The sequence below is a fragment of the Fonsecaea nubica genome (genome assembly GCF_001646965.1).
Source record: "Fonsecaea nubica strain CBS 269.64 chromosome Unknown Scaff35, whole genome shotgun sequence".
In the NCBI taxonomy this organism is placed as follows: Eukaryota; Fungi; Ascomycota; class Eurotiomycetes; order Chaetothyriales; family Herpotrichiellaceae; genus Fonsecaea; species Fonsecaea nubica.
In genome coordinates, this window is record NW_019173708.1 from 76,373 (window position 1) to 101,047 (window position 24,675).

The window sequence follows — 24,675 nt, forward strand, 5'->3', positions numbered from 1 at the left end:
CCCGGTTTATGTGGGTTTCCAGAAAATACATGAATTTTTGAAAACCAAATCTGGACATAGATTTGGACCTATTTTTCTGTAGTACAATATATGACTTATCTTTTTGGTGGGGCCCTAAGTCACATGGTGATAGGCCCCAACGCCCCTATCGATACCCTAACGTCCCGCCACTGGTGTCTTTACTCTTTCACATGCCAGTTGCTCTTTGTACTCTTGCGAATGTGCCAGTTGGAGAGCGAGCTGCTTGCCTAACCTTCTGCCATTCCTGCCCACTCACCAAACCCTACGTTGCTGTCCAATCCCTGATATGGTCTGGAGAGCAAAACACGTGAATATGACGTGCTTGACACGCCTGTGCTCGTTGTCTACTCGTCATGAACCATCGAAGAGAATACCTCGATATCGAAATGAAACATGGAAATTCAACTGAATGCCTGAAACTCGTCGTTTGCTACAAAACCATCATCTGGGGAAAAGGAGGCCAATTGGTGCTCCTCGACCTACACTATCAAACAGCGACCAGCAACCCGGTAAGTCGAAAGTATGCTGTCACTTTCATCTCTACCTAAGTAGGAGGAGGTATCGAATCTCTACTTCAGTCCCAAGACATCCTTGAACACGGCCAATGCTCCAAACAGTTGGTTGTCGTGGTATTTCCTAGCCACGACCTGCAGGTTGATAGGGGCTTTTTCAAAATCCCCTTCCTCCCACAGCTGCTTGACGTGAGCGCACTCCTCGCTCAACGGTTTGTAGTCCTCGGCGTACTTCTCCTCCTTCTCGGCCTTGATGGGCGTCGGGATCACCACGCCGGGGTAGTCCACAAAGTTGTACAGGGACGTGTATGTCCAGTAAAAAGCCGTGTCGTGCGCGGACGCCGGCCCGACGAAGCACGGCCCAATGACCACGTCGACGTCCTGGGCATTCCAGTGCTCGGCAAAGGCGATGCGGAAGGCGTCCCGTTCGCCGCGCATGTTGCTCACGTCGACGCCTGTCTGCATCCCGTGCGGCTCGGCGTCCTTCCAGATCCACGACGAGAGCGGGTGGACCGGCTCCCCGGTCTCGGTGATGTGCTCGACCATCCCCTGCCCGCCGTCCGGCCAGTACATGCGGCGAATCTTGGCCCACGCCCCGGCAGCGTCGTAGGGCGTAAAGTCCTTGACCTCGATCACATCGGCGTATTTGGGGTCCGAGAGGAGTTGCTTCGCCCAGGCGACGGCCCGCTTGACTGGCGGCTGGGGGTCGATGAAGCCGTCGTTGCTGATGATGCCAACCTTCAGCCGTCCGTCGAGGGGAGTCTTGAGACCCGTCCAGGGAAGCGGCACGAGTCTCGGGTCTTCCAGATGTGGCTTCGCCGCAATGACGTTGCTGGTGAACAGGTCCATGTCTCTCAGGCTGCGGCACATTGGCCCGATCGAGCACAGCACGTTGAGCTCGGCGGGGAACGGCGCCGCAATCATGTCCTTCATGGGCAAAGTGTACGACGTCGGCTTGAACCCGTAGATGCCGCAGAATGCAGAAGGTCCGCGGATACTGCCGCCAATGTCACTGCCGATGCCCAGGATCGACCCCTTCATGGCGATAAGGGCTGCTTCGCCGCCAGTCGAGCCGCCAGCGGACAGGTGGATGTTGTAGGGGTTGAGCACACGGCCCCAGTGCGAGTCAGACTCCAGATGCATCAGGGTCTGGGGTTGGTTCGTCTTGCAGTAGAAGACGGCACCGAGTCCCCGCAAGATGGCCACCAACTGGCTGTCCTTTTCGTTCTTGACGATGCTGCCAAAGGTGCCCGTGGACGAATACGTCCCGGCGATGGGCATATGGTCCTTGATGCTGACCGGCACCCCGTGCAGAGGTCCCACGGTCTTGCCATTCGTCGCGAGATACTCGTCCAGCGACTTGGCCTGCTCAATAGCCTCATCCATGAACCACTGGGTCAAGCAGCAGGTCAGTTGGTGGGCGATGATGGCTCGCTTGCAGAAGGCTGTGGCCACCGCAACAGCCGTGTACTTGCGTCCCGCGATGGCTTCGGCCAGAGTCGTGGCATCGGAGGTCTCTGTGATCTCAATCTCCTCGGGTGTCAAGATGCCAAATGTCGTGGTGAGGCCCGAGACATCCTGCGGCGGGCTGTTGACGACCTCCTGGGGAATATAGTATTCCTGAGGGATCTTTTCATGGAATGCTCGAAGCACAGCCGCCCGTTTGGACTCGTACTCTGGCGTGCCCGTAGGGACGTCCTTGGGTTGAACGACATTGAACGGCCGGACCACCATTTTGCTCTACCCTGGACGCGGATAGTCTTAGTAACCAAGGGAGGTTTCGAGGCGATGATAAGGACACAGGACCGTCGAGACCTTTTTACGACTGGGAAGTGGCTAGAGAGCCAGAGAACATTCCCCCCCAGATTCTCTTGGACATGGAGCTTCAAACCATTCCATCAACCCGACCCGTGGGCGGCGGCTCTAGCGGGCGTCGATCGTGCATCTCCGCTTTGCGCAAACCATTCTCGCTGGCCACAGATATCCTCCAACTGACAACCTTGACTGGCTGAAGGGCAGTGCGCGACGCTGACTCGGGTCAAGCGTTGTCAAGCGTGACACCCCAAAGGCGAAGTGGCGTCTCTCCTCATTCCTCTCGATAGCGGAATTTGGTGCCAAACCGCTCAACGGACCGAGCCAATCCCTTCGATTTGCGCAAAGCCAACGCCAGCTTTATCCTGATAGGAAACGAGGAGATGGTGCGGATTGGCTTTCTTGTTCCCCTACAGCCCAGACATGCTACAACTCTCGTCGTCGTCGATGGCAACATACGAGATACCCAAGAAAGACCAAATGAGACTTCTCGTGGATACCTTTTCCCAATCAAGGTCGAATCGGAGATTGTCCGTATCTTTTGTTTCCTAACCATCCCCCTACAAGTTCTCCTGTCGGGATATCAGACGCTTATTCTTCCCACGATCTGCAGGGGAATGGTACCACCCAACAAATTCCGCACTCGTTTCCAAGAATGTTATCGCGATGGGATCCTGCACCATGTTATCCCTCACTCACCCTGGCACCTTTTCACAAACGAGAAGCGAAATGGCCGGCGCCATTCGTTGGGAAACCCGGTCGTCTCGCCTGCAAAATGCAGTGGACATCTCCAGTGGGGGGGTTCTAGATCGTGGGTAACCGTCGATCCAAGAGTGAGCCTCACAAGCCATCAAGCGACAGAAGTTATAAATGGGATTGGCAGGGTCGACACGAGGTGTCCCTTGCGTTAGGAGTTTTGTAATCCCATACGCGGAACCGCGGGAGAACTGCTGGGGAGGATAAGTATTCGAGGTTTGCCCTTGTTCTGTCACCGTCTATCTCTTTGCATCTACTTCTCCATCATCTGTTCCTGCTCTGCCACCGCTTTGTTGTTCAGCATCATGGCCATCCTCACCGAGACCACAGGGGAAGCTGTCCCCGGCACGGTCCACCTCGTCGACCTGGACCATACCATGCACACTCGCCATGCTGATGCGGGCGCCGGTGACATTGTCCTGGTGCCAACGCCGTCCAACGACCCGGATGACCCGCTCAACTGGTCGCCGCGGAGGAAGATCCTGTCGAGCATCTGCACGAATCTGTGAGTCGCACACCCGACTTTTGTCAATCGTCGCCCCGATGATGAGGACCTGCCCAAACTGACAGACGGCGGGGGAAAGATACACCTGGTTCACCGGCATGAGCGTCTCGACCGTGTACTCGGTCCTCGTCCCCCTCTCCAAAGCGTCGGGCGTGTCCGTGTCCACGCTCAACGAGGGCACAGGCTACATGTTTCTGTTTCTCGGCTGGAGTCTGCTCTTCTGGCAGCCCTTCTCGCTGAGATACGGCAAGCGCCTGACCTACCTGATCTCCATTCTCGGGTCGCTTGTGAGTTGGAATACTGCCGTTATTCTGAGAGCTATGGCTGACATGTTGGAACCCAGGGCACCAGTATCTGGAGGTAAATGCTGTCCTAGCCAGCGTCTTGCCACATCACGGAGTGACTTGACTGACTGACCACCCTGCAGCGCCTACGTGACGAGCAACGGAGAATGGATCGCCAAGTGCATCATCCAAGGCTTCTTCAACGCCCCCATTGAAGCCCTGCCCGAGATCTCCGTCACTGACGTGGTACGTGCGGCTGTTCGTACCGTTGCCCGCTCAGTAACTGACCTTCTCGCACACAGTACTTCACCCACCAGCGAGGCACGTACATGGGCATCTACGCCTTCACGCTGGCCGGCAGCAATTACTTCACCCCTGTGCTCTGCGGCTTCATCGCCGATGGCCAGGGCTGGCGCTGGGTCTTCTACTGGCCGGCCATCTTCCTGGCCTTTGTCTTTGTGTTCGAGTTCTTCTTCTTGGAGGAAACCAACTACACGCGCAAGACGGCGGGACTGATCGTCGAGGTCGACACGCCACCGCCCGAGCCTGCCACGGCAAAGGACGTGGCCGACACGGAGAAACTGCCCGCGACGGTGCTCTCGACCACGTCCTCCTCGACCCCGGTCGCCGACTACGGCCGGCCCAAGACGTTTATGCAGAAACTGTCGCTCTGGAATCCCCAGCCGGGCCAGCCGATGCTGCAGCGCGCGCTACGCAGCCTGATGTTCCTGAGCTGGCCGGTCATATTCTACGCGGGCTTCTCGTACGGGTCGTACCTGATCTGGTTCAACGTGCTGAACGCGACGGCGTCGATCATCCTGGGCGGGCCTCCCTACAATTTCGCCCCCTCGATGGTCGGCCTGTCGTACCTGTCGTGCACCATCGGCGTGATCCTCGGGTGTCTGATCTCCGGCCGCCTCAGCGACTGGCTGACCATCAAGCTGGCCCGGCGCAACAGCGGCATCATGGAGGCCGAGCAGCGCCTGTGGCCCTTTGCCCTGTGCGTGCTGCTCGTCCCGGGCTCGCTGATCCTGTGGGGCGTCGGCGCGGCCCACGGCGTGCACTGGTTCGGCCTGATCTGCGCCATGGGCTCGCTGGCCTTTGTGACCACCTTTGGCGTCACGTTGAGTGTCAATGTGAGTTTTTACCCGGGGGTTATCCCAGATGTGCACACGTCTGGGATGGGTGGGGAAAGCATGATAATGTGGTAGAAGTTGAAAGCTGACATCCCCTCGTTTTGGGATAAATGCAGTACATGATCGACAGTTACCACGGCATCAGCGGCGACGCGATTGTGACGGTGATTCTGGTGCGCAACACCATGTCGTTTGCTATTAGTTATGGGTGAGTGAGCCAGCCAGCGAGCATCTTGATTCCCTTTCCCCTGCCCCTTCCCCTTCCCTCATCCCGCTGCCCTCGTCCCGATCCATCATCACTGACAAAGTCGTAGGATAACCCCCTGGCTCACCAACCTGGGCTATCAAAACTGCTTCATCTCGGCCGCCTTCATCGGCATGGCCGCGTCGAGCGTCTTCTTCGCCATGATCGTCTGGGGCAAGGGGTTCCGCGTCGCCAGCGCGGCCCGCTACTGGAAACTGGTGGGTGCCGACCGGGAGAAGGCGGGGGCGGGCGCACCGGTGGCTTCGTAGACAAGGGGCGCAGAGGGCAGGAGATTGGGGAGGGGATGGGATGGGAGAGGAGCAGGAGAAGGGGATGGAGAAGGACAGACAGTGTCGAGTACGAGCAATGTGGGCGGTAGAGTGGTGTCAGTCTACTACCTAGGTGTAAAGGTAGACCTGAACCACACAACAGACTATTGACCTGCCTTGCTGTGTCCGCGCATATATATCTCTATATATGCTTGGATGTGAAGTTCGCCTCGCATAACAGTGGCTCGACTTCAGATTCTCAACAGCTTCTCTGTAAGTGACAGCCGATACAACGACAACGACGAGTTCTAGTATATGTCGAGGCACAGCAGTAACAGGATCGGCTCATTCGGTCACTTCAAAATGGATCCAGAGTCTCTCTAAATGGTCCACCCCGTGCAAGCTGGTGCTGTCCATCTTCGTGGATTCCCAGCAAACGCTGTTGTAATCACACAACGAGCAAAGTCCGAGATGACTGGGAGTGGTCAAACCGGACATGTGCCTCCCGGACCGCGCCTCGTCTCCCTTGTCATCTATATGGGGCGCACCGGGGCGCACGTCGACTGGTGGACCTGCGTAAGCGCTACCAAGTGGTGCTAGCAGAATATAATTCCTGGAACATGTCGATCAGAGGGGCCTGAGAATAGGATGCTTATGAGGGAGCGGCGGTCATCCTTCGGATTAGTTGCAGACTCGTCCCAACCATAAAAAGCTTGTTCAGACCGAGGGTGGAGTAGAATCGAGCAACGATCCTCAGGCTGGCTGTTTGAGGGCAATCCAGAAGCCGCCGATGCTCCGTGGGATGAGCGCAAAGAGCTTCTGAGGGGCCAACGTTGGAACCTCCAGACCGCATGGTCACGCAGGTCAGTGGCAAGGGTAACCTCGTACTCGTAGTTGCCACATAAGGACAGCTCGTAAAGTACAAGGTACGACGGGACTTCACCTGCAGATGATAGTGACATCGCCCATTTCGCGACTCTTCAACCTCTCGGTGAGATCCTTCTCACTGATCCCCAGCTCCGTGCATATCTCGTCGAAACAGTGTGTACCGTCGAGAAACTCCGCTATTCTGGCATTCAGAGTCTGGTTCTCCACCATGGATTTCTCCACACTCCTGGACTGCTTGTGCTGTTTGTGTCTGGTCCGCGGCGAGGTCTCTTCGGTAAATTGGCGTTCGCTGGACATGCTCCGCGTCAGATCAGCGTACTGGGTCATGCTTCCGCCGGGCGGCCCGTGGGAGAATGCCCCTTTCTGTGTGCGGATGGCGTATCGGTGAACCCGATAGAGGAATCCCTTGATGACTCCAAACGTAACGAACCGCCGCATGTCGATGTTCGCAAGCAAGTTTGCATTCTGGGCATACCATTCTCGCACAGTGAGACCTTGTCGCAGGTTCGCGAAAAGCTGGACGATCGTGACGCCGTCGATGGGGTCGCCTTTCCCGGTCAGGGGCCATATCTCTTCATCTTGGAGGGTCGCATTCGTCAAGCCACTCGTCCGTCGTTCAGTGGCGCCGTCAATGACAGCTTCCTCTTGTCCGCCTGGGCCGAATGCCATGTTGACGTACCGAGCGCATTCCTTCTGCATGTCCGTGTCCTTGGCGATCATGTTGGCAAATTCGGCGGTCGGGGCATAGATGGCGCTGAAGCTGAAGATGTCGAGCAATAAGATACATCCGTAGTAGAGCAGGTGTTTGATGCACTTCTTCGTGAGCTTGAGGTCGGCGTCCGCGAGCACCGCGATCCGTTTTACACTATTCACGCCATTTATGAAGGGAATGAGCCGCAGCATGGTCAAGTCCCAATTCTCGTCCACCATGGTCTCGATTCTAACGGTGAACAGTGGTACATGCCAGGGCTTGACGCTCGCGGGGTTCGGCAGTGTGGGGAACAGCTTGATGTTCAATGTGTTTAACTCGTCGATCGGAATCATGCATTCAGAGTAGTTGTTCAGATCCTCCATCAGCATCTCACACAGGCTGTATATCTTGCCCGAGTTTGGGGCTGCAGAGTCGTCACTCAAGAAGCGCGACTGCTCCTCCAGGCTGCGCATCAAGTGCGCCAGTTTCTTCACCACCGACTTATACGAAGGCACGTCGATCGTTGCGGGGTCTCCGAGGACCAAAGCGAAATTGAAGATGAACTCATTGCGCGGGTATCGCGGGGATGTCAGACATATAGGATACGACAGGACGAGCGTGGGAGGCGTGTTCGAGGTGAGCGGCGGAGGAGAGAGGGAGATCAGATTCCCGCAGAGCGATTGACGAGGGATCACAAAGCGCGAGATGGTTGAGAAGGACAGCAATGGTGCAGTCGACGGAGCACTGGTGGCCGGGCCATTGGAGGACGATGCAGAGGGTTCGCTCGTGGTCAAGACCGAGTCCTCAGGCACTTGATGCACGATCTTGGGACCTGTACCCGTGTCAAAACTGGGTGTCCCCTGTGGTTCAAGGAGAGACGGAGCGGCGCGCCTTCATGAGGATCAAACTTGCTGTAGAAGATGGCCTTGATCGACATGGTGTTGATTGGATGGTGCTCGCACCTCCTTGGGAAAATACATATGCCGGTGCGAGAGAGGGTTGCCCTCGTGTTCACATTGTTCGATCGATGGAGTGCCTTGTAAAGTACATACCAATCAAGATGTAGCGCAGCTGCGGTGGGGGAGACGAGAGACAGAAGTTGAGATTCGTGCCACGTGACCCACTTTCAGGGCTGAGGCTTGAGCCACGCAGCTTCAATGAGCGCCATCTCTACAATGACATATGTACCAACTCGCTGGATGACTACAAAGATTCGGTCCCGAAGTCTGTGCTTCAAGTGTCGACGACCAATCAATCCATGACACGGTCCTTCCAACACAGGCTCGCGCGCCGACGGGATCATGTTGCCGAAATGTTCATCCACCAATTCCGCCCTCCACGCCGATGACGTTGCACACTCCCGAGTAACAGCATCTTCCAGGCCTGAAGCCACCACTAAAGCCCCTTGTGCTTGGCTTGTTCTGGCAAAGTGCGATTTTGACAATGCATCTCGCGTTGAAATTCTGCAGTCCTCGTTGATTCCGCCGTTCGCGCTCGACACGGAAAATGCGAGCGGCTGCAGAATTTCAACGCGAGATTCCTTCTTACTCATCAAGCCTCAACACGGTGATAGGTGCATCTTGAGCGGACGGGGCTCAAAAGACCGCAGAAATGAAGTCAATATCTGGCCGAGTATCCGGGAGGCAGAAGTATATGGAGAGCGGAGGTATATCAAGGCGACGGAAGAAGGCCCAAGGTCCATTCGGATACCAGCACAAGCAACCTCAAAACGACAGAAGACTTGATCTACTATGGACCCTTTGAGCAGAGACATCATTCGCGCCGAGGTCGACGCAAACAACGATCGACCCGACACTTTATCCTACATCGCCACTCATGGGCCAGATATTGAGAGAGAGTGGTCTGAATCTGATGGGTCCTTACCCATTTCACGGAATGTCACCCATACTTACACGGTATGAATGGATGGAGTTTCTACAGTTATCCTAGTGGCTAACAGCACGAGCAGAATGCCACCCAACACACACTCCACCCCGTCGAGCTTGAGCGGATAGCAAGGTCGCGGACACAGCATCAGCTCACCGTGGGCAGCCGACCATCAACCGGCGCACGACGGCGATCGACAGCTACCGTGCAGACGTTAGGTGCCGGCAAGCCTTTACCACCCAAAGACAACACCGAAGGGTACGTTGTCGAGTTTGAGGGCGTCGACGACCCCGAACACCCACAGAATTGGCCGTTTTGGTACAAGTACGTCTGCTCCTGTTGTGCCGTCCTCGTCATCCCTAACATGCTCCTACAGAGTCAGAACATCCATCATCTTTTCCTTCATCACCTTCGTGGCCTCCTTCTCGAGCGCAATCTTCTCCTCCGCCATCCAGCAAGTTTCTCACGAGTTCCACGTCTCTACCGAAGTCGGCGTCCTGGGTATCACGCTTTATGTGTTGGGCTTTGCTTTCGGGCCCATCCTCTGGGGCCCTGGTTCCGAGCTGCTGGGCCGCAAGCTTCCCCTGGTCGTCGCGATGTTCGGATTCGGCGTCTTTGCCGTTGCAGCCGCCACCGCTAAAGACTATCAGACACTGATGCTCGCACGTTTCTTCAGTGGCTTCTTCGCGGCTTGTCCCTTGGCGATTGTCCCCGCCTGCTTCGCCGATATGTACGACGACAGCCAGCGTGGCATTGCAATCACCGCGTTTGCCATGGCCGTCTTCTGTGGCCCCTTCGCCTCACCCTTTGTCGGTGGCTTTATTGCCGATAGCCATCTGCGCTGGCGCTGGACCATGTATATCGCCTCCATCATGGGCTTCCTCTCCACTTTCCTCACCCTTTTCACGAAAGAGACATACGCACCCGCGGTCCTCGTTGCCAAGGCCGGCCGAATTCGACGGGAGACGAAGAACTTTGCCATTCACGCGAAGCAAGAGGAGGTCGAGGTGGACTTTCTGGAGCTCGTCGACGAGAATTTCATGCGACCAATCCGGATGCTGTTCACTGAACCCATCATTTTCCTGATCACCCTGTATATGTCCTTCATCTACGGCCTCATCTACCTGTTCTTGGGCGCCTACCCGATCATTTTCCAAGGCGTGCACGGCATGAACGAGGGTGTGGGTGGCTTACCATTCATTGGTCTGATCATCGGCCAGTTCTGTGGTGGCATCTACATCATGATTGATCAGGTGGCATACAAGAAGAAGCTCGTTCGCAACCACGGCGTCCAGATCCCGGAATGGCGACTCCCACCCGTCATTGTTGGCGCCATCGCCTTCTCCATTGGGCTTTTCTGGCTCGGCTGGACGGGCTGGAACAAATCGATCCATTGGCTCGCGCCGACTGCTTCGGGCGTGGTGACTGGCTTCGGTATCCTTTGCATCTTCTTGCAGTGCTTCAACTACATCATTGACACGTATTTGATGTTCGCTGCCTCGGCCATCGCCGCCAACTCCCTACTTCGATCGTTCTTCGGCGCAGGATTCCCCCTGTTCGCGGACCAGATGTTCCACAACTTGGGCATCCAGTGGGCTGGGACCTTGCTGGGCTGCCTCGCCGCGGTCATGATTCCCATTCCTGTGGTCTTTTACATCTGGGGCCACAAGATCCGGGGATGGAGCAAGACCACAGTGAGCAGGGAGGCGGCTGGGAGCGACGAGGAGGACATGCGACGGGAGAAGAGTGAGATTGAGGTTTGATTTTTTTGAGCTGGTAACGGCAATTTGTCTTTTATACAGCTATTGGGCAAGGTAATGCAGCGTTACTACAGGTTTTGCATGGTCACTCGGCATGAATAGGGCATACGGAAAGTGATTCACGGTATTCACGGTATTAGAATGGCATCTGGCACGTCTGGCGTTCCATCGCAGAGATTCAAGTGGATATGGCGTACCTCGTACTCGGAATCAAGCGCTTCGAACTTTACATTAATGTCCTACCTTCTAGGTAGGCAGTATAATACATCACCAGTATATGTCTATGTGCCATTGATGAACATATCAAGCCTAGCCATTTTCTCCTCTCCAACCAAGGAAGATGTTAAGAACTGAGCTAATACTATAGTTTAGCATCAGTTTTATTCGTGTCTAGCGTAGTCTACTCTATTCTATTCACCTCACATGTCAGAGAGATGCATGTGTTGGTCTTTAAGGGTGGGTGTACGTTTGATACATACGTAGATAGGTAGGTAGGTACTAGGTAGTCTCAAGTCTCAGTTCTAGTTTCAATTCTGGTCTCAACTACCAAGGCTCGCGTCTCAAGCCTTACATCTCAAGGCCTAGTCGCGCTCACTCCTGTCAAGACCATGATTCCTGGTTCCTGATTCCTGAAGAGATCATACTTCATGGTTCATGGGTATCTAGCTAGCTAGGTGGATAGATAGAGCCGTTACAAGCCTGGTGGTGCTTGACTCCGACTCGTTGCTCCCAGCTCCCAGCTCCCAAAACGCCTGAAAATGCCCGGCAAAAAGGAAAAAGCGAGAAAGAAGAAACCCCAGGGAATCCAACGCCAGCTTTTTGTCCTTGTCCTTCCCTGTGCCGGGTATCGTATGCAGAAATACCAGAGAACCCCCTCAAAAGGAAAATAAAACAAATCGGAAACAGTCATGGTTCCAGTGGTGACCTTTCCTGTCTCAAAAAAAGAGCATTGGCCGCGTTGAGTGTTGATGCTCTAACCAAAATGCTCAAAAACGCCATGGAGACCCAGCCATGCAAAATTGTGACTAAATCCTTTCCAACGCAATGCAGAAGTGAGCCGTGAGAAGTCAAATGTCTCATGCTGTCATGTTCGTGTAGGTTGCTGTGCTGCTGTATTCCTGGGACGGTGGTCGTGCTGGTGGCAGGTTAACGCAATGCCGGCTCACTTCCCTGTCAAACCAATTACCACTCTTCCCCAACCGGTGACCATATACCCCTCTAGATACCTCATCAACTCGTGAAGTCATCAGATTCGTGCACGATATCTCCAAAACTTTTGGGTCTTGCCTGCTCATCTCATTTTCGCTTCAGCCTGCTCCAGCAGCTCCAACGTCAGAGCTTGCGTCGACGGTCCGAGGTCAACGAAATCATCCCTTGGAAGATCCCATGGAAGTCTCCTCTTTCCCTTTAGTCTTGCCGATTGCAATTCGGACTTCTGCAATTTGATCTCTGTGTCCAGTGACTGTGACTTGCGTGTTGTCTCCGGAGCCTTGGGCCCTGGTGCTAGAGGTGGGCCCATGAGAGCCGTCTTTCCAGCTCTGGTTAACGGTGTTGGTGTTTGTTTCGGCGTGTCAATTTCTGCCTCGACTTCCTGGACGAGTGCAATAAGATCTTCGTCCTCTATTTCGTTGAACACCGAGTTGAAACTTTCAGAAAGACTCTTTGATAGTGGCACTCGAGACGGCGAGATTGGAGCGGTTGTAAGTGTAACAGGGCTTGCTTCACATCCCGGGGGATCGCAACCCAAGTTACTGCCGAGTGGACTTGTACTCTGTGAATTCTCCCGTGTTGACAGATCGTCTGGAAGAGATTTTTGAGTTGCGCAGAGCATGAGAAAAGTCTCGTCGTCTATACCCTCGGTGAAGTCTTCGTCCAGAAGCACTTTTGATGCACCAAGACTATCCTCACTTGTGTCGGACCCCTTGGTTGCCTTATTACTCTCATGGCTGATACTACCGACTTCATCCTGTGGAAGCCGTATCTCCAACGGCGACTGCCCCGAGATCTCGTTCGTTTTGGAGAATGTTGATGGACTTTTCGGATGCTCTTTAAAACTGGCTGTTGTCTCTGCTTTAGGAGAGGTTGACCTTGGCCGTGGTATCCCTACTAACCTCTCCGGCGACGCGACCTTGCCTTCATTCGCATACTGACGTGGTTTAAGTCGCTGGGAATTGATTTGCGACGGTCGCAGCTCTCTAAGTTTTGGTGACTGTCTCAGATTCAACGATGGTATCGGTGAAGCATGCACAGTTGAGCCATTACTTCGTCCTTGCTGATAGTCATCCACGTCTGGAGGTGCGACCTCTGCGAATGTCTGTGGTGGGCTGCGGACCTCTTGGAGATGAGGCGGCTCTTCTGGATCTTCGGCAGTAGAACCGGCGGCCTGCATGTCCTCATCTTCCACAACAGGTTGATCTCCTGTCGTCTCCTTTGTCGCTCGAAGTGCCGGCTTGTGTCCAAAGAATTTGTTCAGTCTGGGTTGGCTTGCGGTCACCTTGCCCCAGGTGTCCTCCACATTGATCCGACCTTCGTCCAACATCTTCTGTCTGACAATGCGCTCCTTCTCAAGCTTCTCCTCGCGCTTCCGTTTGTTCTCCGCCCGTTGTCTCTCTTTCTCCAGTTCTTTCTTTCGCTTCTCTTCACGTGCGTCCAACCTGTCTGCGCGGGCCATCTGGGACGCCGTGTATCGGAAACCTCCCTCTTTCTTGTAAGCCCGCTTGGCCTCCTTCAGGGTCATCGGAGGCTTCGCGGGCCGCGGCATCTTGGGCAAGGAAAAGGTAGGTCGGAGGAAAGTGTCTCGGCACCAGACGCAGTTTGCACAGGAAAGTAATCCTGGTGCGTTGACGCGATGGCTTGGACTAAACAAATAGACGAAATGCACGTCACTTTAGGGCAAGGCGGAAGAGATTCCGCCTGCAGCTCGGTAGACTTTCCCCATGCTCAACGAGGCTGAATGCTCAGCCACTGTTTGCTGTAGACTTTTATGATTCTTCGACATCGTCGTCAGGCTGCTCAGCGTCCTCGCCTTCGTCCTCCGATTCTATGTCTTCAATAGGAAATGTAAGGATGGCCGCAATACCTCCCAAGCCTTCCAGCCGTCTCCCACTCTCATGGTCGCTACTGAGGACTCTGACTTCGCCGCCCTCCACCTCTCTCACTCGATCGACAAGCCTGACCCATCTTCGTCTCGTCGCGACGTCCTGGCTTCGAAACAGGGCGTTGCTGATCAACAGAACTCCTCCACCACGACCCACAGCCCCCTTTTCAACGCACGCTTCGACCTCTGTCGGACCGTACCATGCTCGTCCGTCGTCCTTGCGTAGGAGAGCATAGAATTCGTCCATTAACGCAGTCTCCCGAGCATATTTTGTATCTTTCAACCTCACTAACACCTCTGGGCTTTTGAGAACCTCGTTGAGGCTGTGGAGGTGGCCGGAGCTGCTGTGGATCACGATAAAAGCATTCCTCCTCACCAAGTCTTGCAGCATCTTGTCCCCTTTTGTAGCGGCGGTCTCGCTGATCTGTTTCAGAAAGCCTGCGGCCGTGAATCCGGGACTCGCAAGTAAGATTGGGAAACTCGTGCTGTTATCTTTGTGCTCCATCAGGCCTTGAAGTTGTCTTAGCAGCGTGTCCAGCACGGTACTGTAGAACTTGGTCAAGCCTTTGTCGTGATCCGCCGATCTTCCGGCGCCTGTCCGCTTTCGCGGGACCGAGACCTCAACTCTCTGCCTCAAGACGGTCTGGAACTGTGTGATGAAGCAAATGTTGGCCAGTCCTTCCTGCATGACGACTGCGACCGCTTCAGTGCCCCTCGTAGGGTCTATAGCCTCTTCTAGCTGTGCACGCGCGACACTATCCCAGCCCTCTGACCCATCACTTCCCTCGACCACCTTTTCAAGGGTGAAGTTGCGCTGCAGCTCGAGGTCGAGGGTGTGAAATTGCCCGATCTTAGTATACCTGTTCTCTCGTGCAATCTGGCCCGACACATGCAGCTGTCCGGCCTGGGGGTCGAAATCCAACGACTTGACCCGTATCGTGAGATTCGTGTGGACACGTTGAGATGACGTAGAGCCCGTCGAAGAGGATTCGGTGGTCACCCGCCGGATGGCAGAGGCAGTGAGGAGGTCTGTGGGCCGAATCAGGTTATAAGCATGCCACTAGTTGGAACACCTTTCAGAGTGAGCACGACGGGGGAGCGGCCAGGGTGGTGGAAGTACCATGTCTTCAGGTTCCTCGGGGCACAGCGTGACACTCCCACTCCCGTCGTCGTTGATATTTCGCTTGACAAGGCGCATTGCCACGATGTCTAATTGCTCGGTTTGCTCGAGTCGTTGGTATCATTAGCGGTCGCAATTGCGGACGGGTGAGTGACAAAGATTGATACGAGGGGAATAATTCGTGGTCTCGAGGGTTTACGTGGGGTTCCGACGCAGTGTAGATTTGACTCCATCCCATTCGTCCCTTGAATATGCTTCGTGACGTACCATGTTCCCCCGATCTATCCTCCTCTGTATCGCAACAGGACACCAGATTTGACTCTTCCCTGACCAGACATGTTTCTTTCGAATGTATTACATCCTCACCTGTCCCAGCGATTGTGTTTCTTACAATCTGGTAGTACTTCATTGTCGCGACCTCCACCATTTCAACATTCCTCAATGATTATCTCTTGCCCAAGTCTACCTTATTGGCTAGGCCACTGTACCTGTACTGATAAGTCGGCCACACTTTGAAATTTGTTCTTCGGCAAATGACTCGTTATCGACTATATTAACCTTTGCCCGCGTGATCTGCTTGCTGCATTCCAATGCTCAACCCCCAGTTCTGTTTCTGCTCCGCTCGGAACTAAGGAGTGCAAGCTCAGGTTGACTGCCAGGTCCACATGTTCAGGCCCATCTTGTTCCCCGAGGTCACGGGCATTCCAGCGTGCAGGGTTTGCGGGTTACCCTTGCCATCGCCGCTGAGATTGTCCCAGTACACGGCGTTCCCTTGAATCGGCTTGAAAGTGACCCCGTCATCGATGGGACGGTCACAATCGACAAACTGGCACCACCACTCTTCCTCCTCGGGCGGTGGCTTCAGTCGAGGGAAGTTTGTACCGCCCCCGGTACAATTTGCGTGGATGTACACGAAGAAGGTCGACGCGACGTTGCCGCCGACCGCGTTGGCGTCGCCGTACCAGTCGTAATGGTCTCGATACTGCCCTGCAATGCCGTAGTTCTGCACCACCAAGGGTTGGAAATCGCCGACAGGCTGGTAAAAATGGAAAGCCCGTGCGCGCTCTTCGATCTGCTGGATGATCTTGTCCCTGGGCAGCTTGGCCGTCATGGACGATCGGTAGGCTGAGTCTCGGTGGACTTTGCCTTCGTCAGTCCATAGGACGGAGGGCTTGAAACGGGGTTCGCTATCGTGAAAAGCTCTTAGTAGCCCCAACACTCTCGGGGATGTCAATAGGCGATCTTGAAGAGTTTGGTCACTTACGCGAGCTGGACCAGATGAGAGGCTTCTTGTGGGGTGAGGAAGTCTTGTATGTATACCACCAAGGGATCTTCTGACAGCAGGTATGTTTTCGGTCCCTTACCATTTGTGCTGAGATCACCCTGCCAGACAGATAAAAAGTTCCAACCTGAATACAAGTGCCCCGCGCCGAGAATGGCCGCCAGGACAGGTAGCAGTATGAGAGACAATGTCCCAACTGGCGTCATATTGGCATCAGGTATCCGGATAAGGGAGCAAGTAACCCCGTCAGCGGAGAGATCTGGGCAACATCCAAGAACGAACAGAGCTGGTCAATTTTCCATGCCTAGAGGGTCGATGTTATAAATGCAGCATATCAGCATATCATCCATCGTGCTCTCGGTAAAGCCGCCGACTGGCTGCTTTTTCGACCTGCTGTTTCTATAAGATTTATGCCTATGTTAATTTCTGTACAATGATAGTATCTCACAATTCAACATCTACCGCCCGATATGAAGGCTCAAATGCTTCTTCGAACGTGGGTCATCATCTTTGCCTTGATTCAGGTTCATGGCTGCAAGGCTGCACTCGAGTACACAGCGCCCGCAACGCTCAAAGCCCTCGTGTCGACGTCCCCAAGCAAGGACAACTTGGTCATTGCTGTCTGTGAGTTACAAGTTTGTTCACTGGTTCTTCCTGTCGCTAATGATACCTTGGGATTCTAGTTTGTCTGGTGCGTAGCTTTTCTCTCCCTCCGGTTCTGATATCACCTGACTGAATGCGGCCGTCAAACCACAGCCTTGGTAGTACGTTGCACGCGACAAAGAGACGGGAAAACGATCTGTATATTGATCACTTAGCAGTGACCAATGCAAGGCTCTGGCTCCAGAGCTGGAAACGGCCAAAGAGGCGCTGCAACCGTGGCCGTCCGTGCAATTGTTATTCATCGACTGCGAAGGTGAATCGGATATTTGCCCTTCTTATGGGGTAGCTTCTTTTCCAACCATACGACTCTTCCATGGATCAAGACAAAGTCGGTATCGAGGGAAATTCCGGGCTCTCTCGTTAGTATTGCTGTCGTCGTGACTTCACAGCACTGACTTTTGCAGCGTTGTAACCAAAGTACTCCAAACTATAACGCAACTGGTTTCTCAACCTGACAGGGAAGTCTTCGGGACGTTAAAATCGTTGGACGTCCCGCTACTGCTCTTCGTCGTATCTGAGGACGAAGCTCCTGAGTTGTCGACCGTCAGAGGCCAGGTGGCCGAAAAACTTCAAGACAAGTTTCTGGTGGTGACCACCACCAACTTGACCCTAGCTGAAGAAGCGGATATCCCACCCCCTTTTGTGGTTGTCTGGAACTCCCTGGACGAAGTCAAGCCCATATATCGTGACGACTTTGAAATGGGACCGATTCTCAAGTTCGCAGAACAGACCTCGACGCCGGTAATCGGTAGGCTGGACTTGAAATCGTACATTGACCACACCCAGGTTCCGTGCACTGTTCAGGCTTTGTATGTGTGTTCCTGCTAATTGAGACTCTAGTCGGGATTGCCGATCGCTTTTATCCTCGCCGAAACCGACAGAGAGAGAAAGACCATCGCCGAATCACTGAAGCACGTTGCTCTCAAGTACAAAGGAAAGATCAACTTTGTAACCCTCGATACAACAAATCTGCCCTTTTTGCTCGAGCCACTTGGTGTGGACGCCACACGCCTGCCTGCGTTGGCACTACATCGTGGTGATGACGATGAGGTGTTTGTCTACGACCAGAATCGTCAGATCAACAGAAGAGACGTCGAGACTTTTATACAAAGAGCCATTCATCGGCCGGTGACGGAACTATAGGCAACGTATCAGCGTCGAAATCAATGATCAGCTTAGAATTGGGCCGACGACGGCTGCCTCCCAATCTGTTCTCTACCATTCAAACAGCTCCTGCACTGACCAAGTAGATCTTATCCCTACCGTTGTGATCTTTCGTGGATCCGTGATAGCGAAAATGTACAATTACATGTCACTACAAGCACAGCGATCGATCCGCGACGAATCCGAAAGCGACGCCATTCTCGGAGAGAAACTTTCCGGCCACGCGCGCTGATCCGTGACGAAGTTCACCAGCACTCGAGCTGCACAGCCAGGTTTTGCCACTATGTCTCCTAGTGACCCGGAAACCTCCCTCGATACCTGGTACACATCACCAGATTTCATTTTTGGGTGCTGGAGAGGCTCGTCAGAGTAGGGCAGTGGGTGACAAGTCTACTGCCACATCAAGGCGCGGTTACCTTAACTGCTGGTCCTTGAACCAGGATTGGACTGGCAGCTTTCAGGCGAGCAGCTCCAATGGCCTAACAAAACGACAATATTTCGGCGCACACTTTGGGAGAACTTAAAGTCCCTTGAAGTATTCTTGTCTGAGGCCTTGGGGCGTTCTGATCCAACAACACCCAAAGTGACACCGCCGTTATCTGTGGTTTGGACTCGGACTGGGCCAATGTAGCATATTTTGGAGACGGGCGAGGGAGGTAGGCATTTTGAGTGCTAGCTAGCCGGCGAAACAGTTTGCGAACTGTCCACTTAGCGCGGGCTTAAAGCAGGGCGGCGGCTGCGAGGCACACGAGATCATTCCCATGGCGGTGACGGGGATCGTTCGCAGCTGGGATTGCACATCAGTGGTCGAGAAAGGGGAGAGGACACCTTCAAGTGGAGGTAGGGGGGATGAGGTCAATCAACTCTTTTTTTCAACTGGCGACGACAAATCGTGAATCAGGTAATCCTCCGTGAGGTGTTCGTATTGGAGGAGTCTGTGCATTTTTACCTTCTGCGCAAGGTGCAATCGTGACCAACCTCCTTGGAGCAAAATGAGGAGCGTTCAATCAAATTAAATCCCCCCACTGAGGGCGCTGTAGGCGTCCCAGCTAAGCCTAGTGAGCCCAAGTGGGCTCCCCCAGCCTCCCAGGCTTACCACGTCCCGTGCACCTCCCAAAGTCAGGAGGCTCCAAGTGCTTCTAGGCACTACTGGTGGCACAGTTTGCACACAGGCTCCACCAGCTGCATCATATTATGTTATAGCTGCCGCTCAACGCTTTACCTCCGTCCTCCGTGCCTGGGAACCCAATTATCACCAGTTCGTTTTCGCAACACCCTCCCCCGCCGTCTACTTTCCCATCACCAGACTGTTAAACATCTTGCGTTCTGCTTCGTGTCTTTGGCAATATCCGCACTGATTTCGCCTCTCATATCATTTCTACCTCTTGAAAGCTGTCTTCTTGCACCACCTGCGCCTCACAAAGTCAGAACCGGCCCACCCTCAAGCTTTTCCGAAAGCTCTCCGCCTGCTGCCTGCTGCGCCATTGAGCCGATTTCACTTCTCACAGATTCTTTTCAAACTTGACAGTGCCCTTGCCTGGATCGCCTGCCATGGGAAGCTTCGTATTCAGATGGTGAGTCGATGCGCGTTGCTTCATGCTAATTTTATCGCCGACTCTGTGATCTACTGAGTCCGGCGCCAAGTTTTGACCAACCCGCTGACACCTGGTTTCTAGGCCCCATCCTGAGGCCAATGATGTCCACGTCACAGGGACCTTCGATGACTGGGGAAAGAGCGTCAAGTTGGACAAGGTCGGCGAGATCTGGGAGAAAGAGGTGGACCTGCCCGTGGCCGACAAAAAGATTTTCTATAAGTTCGTTGTCAACGACCAGTGGATCATCGATCCCGAGGCACCTCAGGAAGACGACGGCCGAGGGAATGTCAACAATGTGCTACTACCTGAGAATATCAAGCCCAAGGCGTCCATGGTCCCAGAAGCTGTGACCACATCCAGCGCGGCTCCTGAGAGCACCACCGCAGCCTTGGCTGGCCAGGTGCCCTTGGAGCCCAAGAAAGAGGCCACGGAAGGTGAGTGAGCCGCAGAATTATGCTGTCGCAAATCCTGACTTTGTCTTCTGTCCCAGTCACCCCTGTGTCTGACTCCCAACTCAACAAAGAGACAGCGGGAAGCGGTGTCCCGGGCACGTTCCCGGAGACACCAGCAAAGGAACCAGACTCGTTCGGCGTCAATCCCTTGCCGCCCACTAGTGGCGCAGGCAATCCCGTCGACCTTCCTGCAGGCGAAAAGGTTCCCCCACCCGGTGAAGTCACGACCAACACAACGCACTCTGCAGTGACCACGTCAAAAGAAGACTACGAAAATGCAGGCTCGGGTATTCCAATTATTGGAGGAGCGCTCGCCGCGCTAGGTCTCGGAGGCGCCGCAGCCAAAACGGAGAATCTGATCCCAGAATCTTCTTTGCCTATGGGAGCAGGCGCCGGAACTTCACTAGACGCAGGTCCTTTGCTCAGTTCAGCTGGAGCGTCGTCAACCACGGCTGAGTTGGCTGGCAAAGTACCTCTGGAAGAAAGCAAGCCGGCGACTGAGGTGGACCATGCGCAAGCGATCACAACCACGGTGCCTGAGGTGGTCAAGGAGTCAATCGCAGAGGCACATGTTGATCCCGAGGCCACCACGTCTGCCGAAGTTGTCAAGGAGAAGGCGGAGGTAGAAGAGGAACTGGTGAAAAAAGTGCCCGAGGTTGAAGAAGCCGGGGAGCCAGCACCGACGATTGCAGCTGCCACGACTGAGACCGCGCCGTCGGCCACTCCAGCTTCAACAGGCGGCCCTGTTCCTGGGACATCCTCAGCTGCTGCAGCCGCGGTGGCTGACGGTGCCGACGGGACGGTTGAGCCCACAGAAGCTGTGCCACACAAGGTCGAGGCAGAGAAAACGGAGGGAGACACAACTGAATATGCGCCGCCACATGCAGCAGGTGTAGCTCCTGGAGTGTCTGAGTCTGCGGCGGCGGCGGTCTCTGATGGCGCCGAGGATCCCACACTTGCCGACGAGCCTGCGGTGCAGTTGATGAACAAGAATGAGGCTGAAACGGCGGAACCTGCCGTGGCCGCGGCTGCGGGCACCACCGCCACCGAACCGGCCACAGTCACCGCACCCACGACGGCGGCACCAGAATCCAAGAAGGAGGAAGCCAAGGCCGCAGCACCTGCAGCACCCACGAGCGCCACTTCAACGCCGACTAAGAAACCAGAAACTTCTCCGGCCACCACACCTTCGTCCTCAGCGACTAAGGAGAAGAAGAAGAAACACCGAGTAAGCTCATTCTTCAAGAAGATCTTTGACTAGATGCCAAAGAGGCCGGCGGGATGTTACACAGACCAGGAAAAGGCTGAAGTTTGATAGAGCAAGTGAAGGTGCGCAGCGAAAGTGGAGGACGGGTGTGGGGGCTTGCGGTGCGGGAGCAATTGGGATTGCATTGCGAACGGGTCGGCGCACCCGCTGGGGTTTGGACAGCGGATTCGTGTTGATTTGGGACTTGTTTGTCTTGTAGATATCCCCTGCCGTTGTGTTTGTATTAGGAGAGAGAAGGACCTTTTTGGGGTTCGATAATGGCTAATCCGAATGCGTTGATGCGGCTGTGGCAATTTCATCGTCAACTACTGGCTGGGACGGTGGAGGGGAGAGATGTTCTCGTAGTGTTCTAGAAGCCCCAGAAGGATTCTCGAAGCTGTCGAAGCTGTGGGAGCTGTGGGAGCTTGATGCAGCACAGCCGGGAATCTGCAGCCCCAAGAGCAAATCTTTTTTTTTCTCCCAGGGTGTGTAGAGTACGGGTTCAAGCCCTTTCTGTTCTAACCCTGCTATTCTCTGCCAGTCATCCAACCCTGTGATTGCTTGGGCCTTCACGCCTTCATTGCTGGGTGCAGGAAGCAACCTTCTAGGTGATCCGGTGGCTGCACGACCAGGCGTTCCGAGGCCAATCAGTGCCTGGTTCGGCTCGTCGTTGACCGCCTAGTTGATGCACCGTCTGTAGCGATGACATCGCCTATCAGGTTCCTTAGCTGTGACTGGTCGGAGGTAGGGAGCTGCTTGAGCTTTGAATCCAATTGAGGGGAGGGGTATGCTGCGGACGGTAAGGGGAGGAGAAAGGAGGAATGACAGAGAAGAGTGTTGGCTCAACGGTGGTGCTGTGAGATCTTCTGGTTGGGTTATTCTTGCCCTGTTTTCTTCTTCCATTGAGCTACATTACATACTGTTTGCTGGAGTAGCTGAAGGAGCTGTTTGTTCCCTCCATCGAGTAACGTTTAAATAGCCACTCGCCAGTTGCCTGCGTTGCGCAGCTTGTAAAATAGACTTTACCAACCCATTTCAATTCCCCTCCTCATCTGTTCCCTTCTTCCTTTCTTTTATATTCAACCCCCGGCTTTCGCTTTCTCGCCTACCCGCTTGATCGTGTGCTATCCAATCTCTGGCCCTTCAAACCAAAGTGGTCCTCGGTTACCCCTCCACTGCGTCATCTGCGCCTCAGAGTTGCTCATTGCCCCACTTGCTCTCTTTTCCTCACCACCTCGAACCAGCCAACCAACCTACCACTCCCTCTCGTGGGCTGGTTCGCTCCACTGTCTGCAGAATCCAGCGTAACTCGCCGTTTGCCAGTGGCCTTCGGACTGCCGCTTCATTGCCTGAGATAGGCATTCCGCCCTTGCCCATTCTCGCCTGTTTCCCCCTACTTGTCTCACAGACAAACCCGTCCTGCAATCCGTCAAGTCTGTGGCCCACGGTTTCACGGTCCTCGTCGGTGACAGGCCACCTTACCTCCCCAAAAGAGGGTCCTTCCGTGCCCTTCCAAGCACGAAACGACCGCCAGTTGAGTCCGCCCATAGGCAAATCCTCCTAACCCGAGCTTAAGCCAACGACAGTAGCAGGCGGTCCCTGGGGTCTGAATACCCACACCCAAACGACGTCCTCCCCCACATCCTCAACCTCTGCCGCAAATATCCATGTCTCTTCCTCCTCCTCACCAAGCCATTGTTGATGCTCTGATCAAGGACCTGAAACAAGCTAAACCCGACGACCCTCTCCAGTACTGTGCCAATTACTTCAATCGCCAGCTCGAACTCGAGCGGTCCTTAAACAGAGCAGGAAAATCCACCGCGAACACCAACGGCAAGATGGCAGATACCGCTGGCCCGTTCGATAACCGTAGCCCTTTTGCAGCCAAGAACAGCATACAAGAGGAGGACGAAGAACGTGACACCTTTGGCTCTCCAACTGATGCCACTTTCAAAGCTCGTGATTCTGGTCGGTCTCCCTTTGGGGGTTCTGGCTTTGGTGCTGCAGCTGGAGGCGCAGCCAGCGGCGGCCTATTTGGCAACTGGTTAGGCAATCAAGCGTCAGAGGAGACGGAACCACAAGCCCAGTCATTGCCCAACAACTATGCCGCAGGCCGCAGAACCTCAGTGTCCGCCGAATCTATGCAGCCGGACTCGGATTCGGGCAGTTGGAAGCCTCCCAAACACCCCAAGACGCCTGAGCAGTACGAGAGACTCCGGCACGCGGTGGCTGGCAACTTTTTGTTCTCCAGTCTCGACGAAGAATCGTTCAATCTCGTGCTCGATGCCTTGATGGAGAAAACCATCCCTGCGCCCAACATCAAAGTCATTACCCAAGGCGATGAAGGAGACTACTTCTACGTCATCGAGTCTGGAGATTTCGACATCTACATCAACCCCAGCGGAGCTGTTGAAGCGGGGCCAGAAGGCATGGGAAACAAGGTGGCGACAATTGGACCTGGGGGTAGCTTTGGTGAACTGGCATTGATGTACAATGCTCCTCGAGCCGCGACCGTCGTGAGTTCGTCTAAAGGTGGCTTACTATGGGCGCTTGATCGTGTCACCTTCCGACGAATTCTCATGAACAATGCCTTCCAGAAGCGAGAAATGTACGAGGGGTTCCTCGGCGAGGTGCCTTTACTCTCGTCCCTGAAGCCCTACGAGCGAAGCAAGATTGCCGATGCTTTGGAGACAGTCAAATACGAGCCGGGGCAAAACATCATCACCGAGGGAGAACCTGGCGATGCCTTCTATCTTCTGGAATCCGGACATGCAGTGGCATACAAGCATGGCGTGGACCATCCGGTCAAAGAGTATGGCCGTGGAGATTTCTTTGGTGAGCTGGCCTTGCTGGATGACAAGCCTCGTGCTGCCAGCGTGGTGGCCAAGGACAATGTCACCGTGGCCAAGCTCGGAAGAGATGGATTCAAACGGTTGCTCGGACCTGTGGAGAGTATCATGAGACGAGAGGAGTACGAGAACGCAGAGGAGATGGATCCTCTAACCCAGCAAAAGACTGTGACATAGCTGGGTGTCGGTATGGGTAGTTGAGTCTTTGGGATAGCGTGACTGGACCATGAGAAAGTCCAGATATCCACGACCAAGCAAACACAGCGAGGACCTCGGGAACAAAGTTGGCTCGAAGAAGGGCGAACTGAGACCCAGGCTGTCTGCCAGTCGTGGTCAGTGTCGATCTCGGGCTGAAGGGAGGGTGGCTATCAAAGGCAAGCGTAGGCTTGAATGAAACAATGGAATACCAAGGGCGGCCATTAGCTAATGAAAATGGATTTCT

At 54.5% G+C, this 24,675-nt stretch overlaps 10 protein-coding genes across 10 annotated transcripts; 5 read left to right on the forward strand and 5 right to left on the reverse strand.

Moving 5' to 3' along the window:
- Window positions 1-590: 590 nt before the first annotated feature.
- On the reverse strand, window positions 591-2,267 carry AYO20_05808 (hypothetical protein; the record flags this gene model as incomplete). Its single annotated transcript, XM_022644100.1, has 1 exon — window positions 591-2,267. The coding sequence occupies one exon, from the start codon at window positions 2,265-2,267 to the stop codon at window positions 591-593; it is 1,677 nt and encodes a 558-aa protein (XP_022499860.1).
- Window positions 2,268-3,406: 1,139 nt separating this feature from the next.
- On the forward strand, window positions 3,407-5,539 carry AYO20_05809 (hypothetical protein; the record flags this gene model as incomplete). The annotated part of the gene is made up of 7 exons (XM_022644101.1): window positions 3,407-3,606; window positions 3,686-3,893; window positions 3,950-3,966; window positions 4,034-4,136; window positions 4,193-5,026; window positions 5,143-5,234; window positions 5,341-5,539. The coding sequence occupies 7 exons, from the start codon at window positions 3,407-3,409 to the stop codon at window positions 5,537-5,539; spliced, it is 1,653 nt and encodes a 550-aa protein (XP_022499861.1).
- A 939-nt stretch (window positions 5,540-6,478) lies between these two features.
- AYO20_05810 (hypothetical protein) lies at window positions 6,479-8,055 on the reverse strand (the record flags this gene model as incomplete). Its single annotated transcript, XM_022644102.1, has 2 exons — window positions 6,479-7,950; window positions 7,998-8,055. The coding sequence occupies 2 exons, from the start codon at window positions 8,053-8,055 to the stop codon at window positions 6,479-6,481; spliced, it is 1,530 nt and encodes a 509-aa protein (XP_022499862.1).
- Window positions 8,056-8,869: 814 nt separating this feature from the next.
- Window positions 8,870-10,768, forward strand: AYO20_05811 (hypothetical protein; the record flags this gene model as incomplete). Its single annotated transcript, XM_022644103.1, has 3 exons — window positions 8,870-9,034; window positions 9,088-9,329; window positions 9,382-10,768. The coding sequence occupies 3 exons, from the start codon at window positions 8,870-8,872 to the stop codon at window positions 10,766-10,768; spliced, it is 1,794 nt and encodes a 597-aa protein (XP_022499863.1).
- A 1,288-nt stretch (window positions 10,769-12,056) lies between these two features.
- On the reverse strand, window positions 12,057-13,526 carry AYO20_05812 (hypothetical protein; the record flags this gene model as incomplete). Its single annotated transcript, XM_022644104.1, has 1 exon — window positions 12,057-13,526. The coding sequence occupies one exon, from the start codon at window positions 13,524-13,526 to the stop codon at window positions 12,057-12,059; it is 1,470 nt and encodes a 489-aa protein (XP_022499864.1).
- Window positions 13,527-13,746: 220 nt separating this feature from the next.
- AYO20_05813 (mRNA surveillance protein pelota) lies at window positions 13,747-15,060 on the reverse strand (the record flags this gene model as incomplete). The annotated part of the gene is made up of 2 exons (XM_022644105.1): window positions 13,747-14,922; window positions 14,983-15,060. 2 exons carry the CDS (start codon window positions 15,058-15,060, stop codon window positions 13,747-13,749), a joined length of 1,254 nt encoding a protein of 417 aa, XP_022499865.1.
- A 565-nt stretch (window positions 15,061-15,625) lies between these two features.
- On the reverse strand, window positions 15,626-16,470 carry AYO20_05814 (hypothetical protein; the record flags this gene model as incomplete). Its single annotated transcript, XM_022644106.1, has 2 exons — window positions 15,626-16,169; window positions 16,247-16,470. The coding sequence occupies 2 exons, from the start codon at window positions 16,468-16,470 to the stop codon at window positions 15,626-15,628; spliced, it is 768 nt and encodes a 255-aa protein (XP_022499866.1).
- A 264-nt stretch (window positions 16,471-16,734) lies between these two features.
- Window positions 16,735-18,070, forward strand: AYO20_05815 (hypothetical protein; the record flags this gene model as incomplete). The annotated part of the gene is made up of 3 exons (XM_022644107.1): window positions 16,735-16,888; window positions 17,391-17,713; window positions 17,768-18,070. 3 exons carry the CDS (start codon window positions 16,735-16,737, stop codon window positions 18,068-18,070), a joined length of 780 nt encoding a protein of 259 aa, XP_022499867.1.
- Window positions 18,071-19,642: 1,572 nt separating this feature from the next.
- AYO20_05816 (hypothetical protein) lies at window positions 19,643-21,399 on the forward strand (the record flags this gene model as incomplete). Its single annotated transcript, XM_022644108.1, has 3 exons — window positions 19,643-19,665; window positions 19,768-20,120; window positions 20,177-21,399. The coding sequence occupies 3 exons, from the start codon at window positions 19,643-19,645 to the stop codon at window positions 21,397-21,399; spliced, it is 1,599 nt and encodes a 532-aa protein (XP_022499868.1).
- A 1,652-nt stretch (window positions 21,400-23,051) lies between these two features.
- Window positions 23,052-24,410, forward strand: AYO20_05817 (hypothetical protein; the record flags this gene model as incomplete). The annotated part of the gene is made up of 1 exon (XM_022644109.1): window positions 23,052-24,410. The coding sequence occupies one exon, from the start codon at window positions 23,052-23,054 to the stop codon at window positions 24,408-24,410; it is 1,359 nt and encodes a 452-aa protein (XP_022499869.1).
- Between the last annotated feature and the right edge of the window lie 265 nt (window positions 24,411-24,675).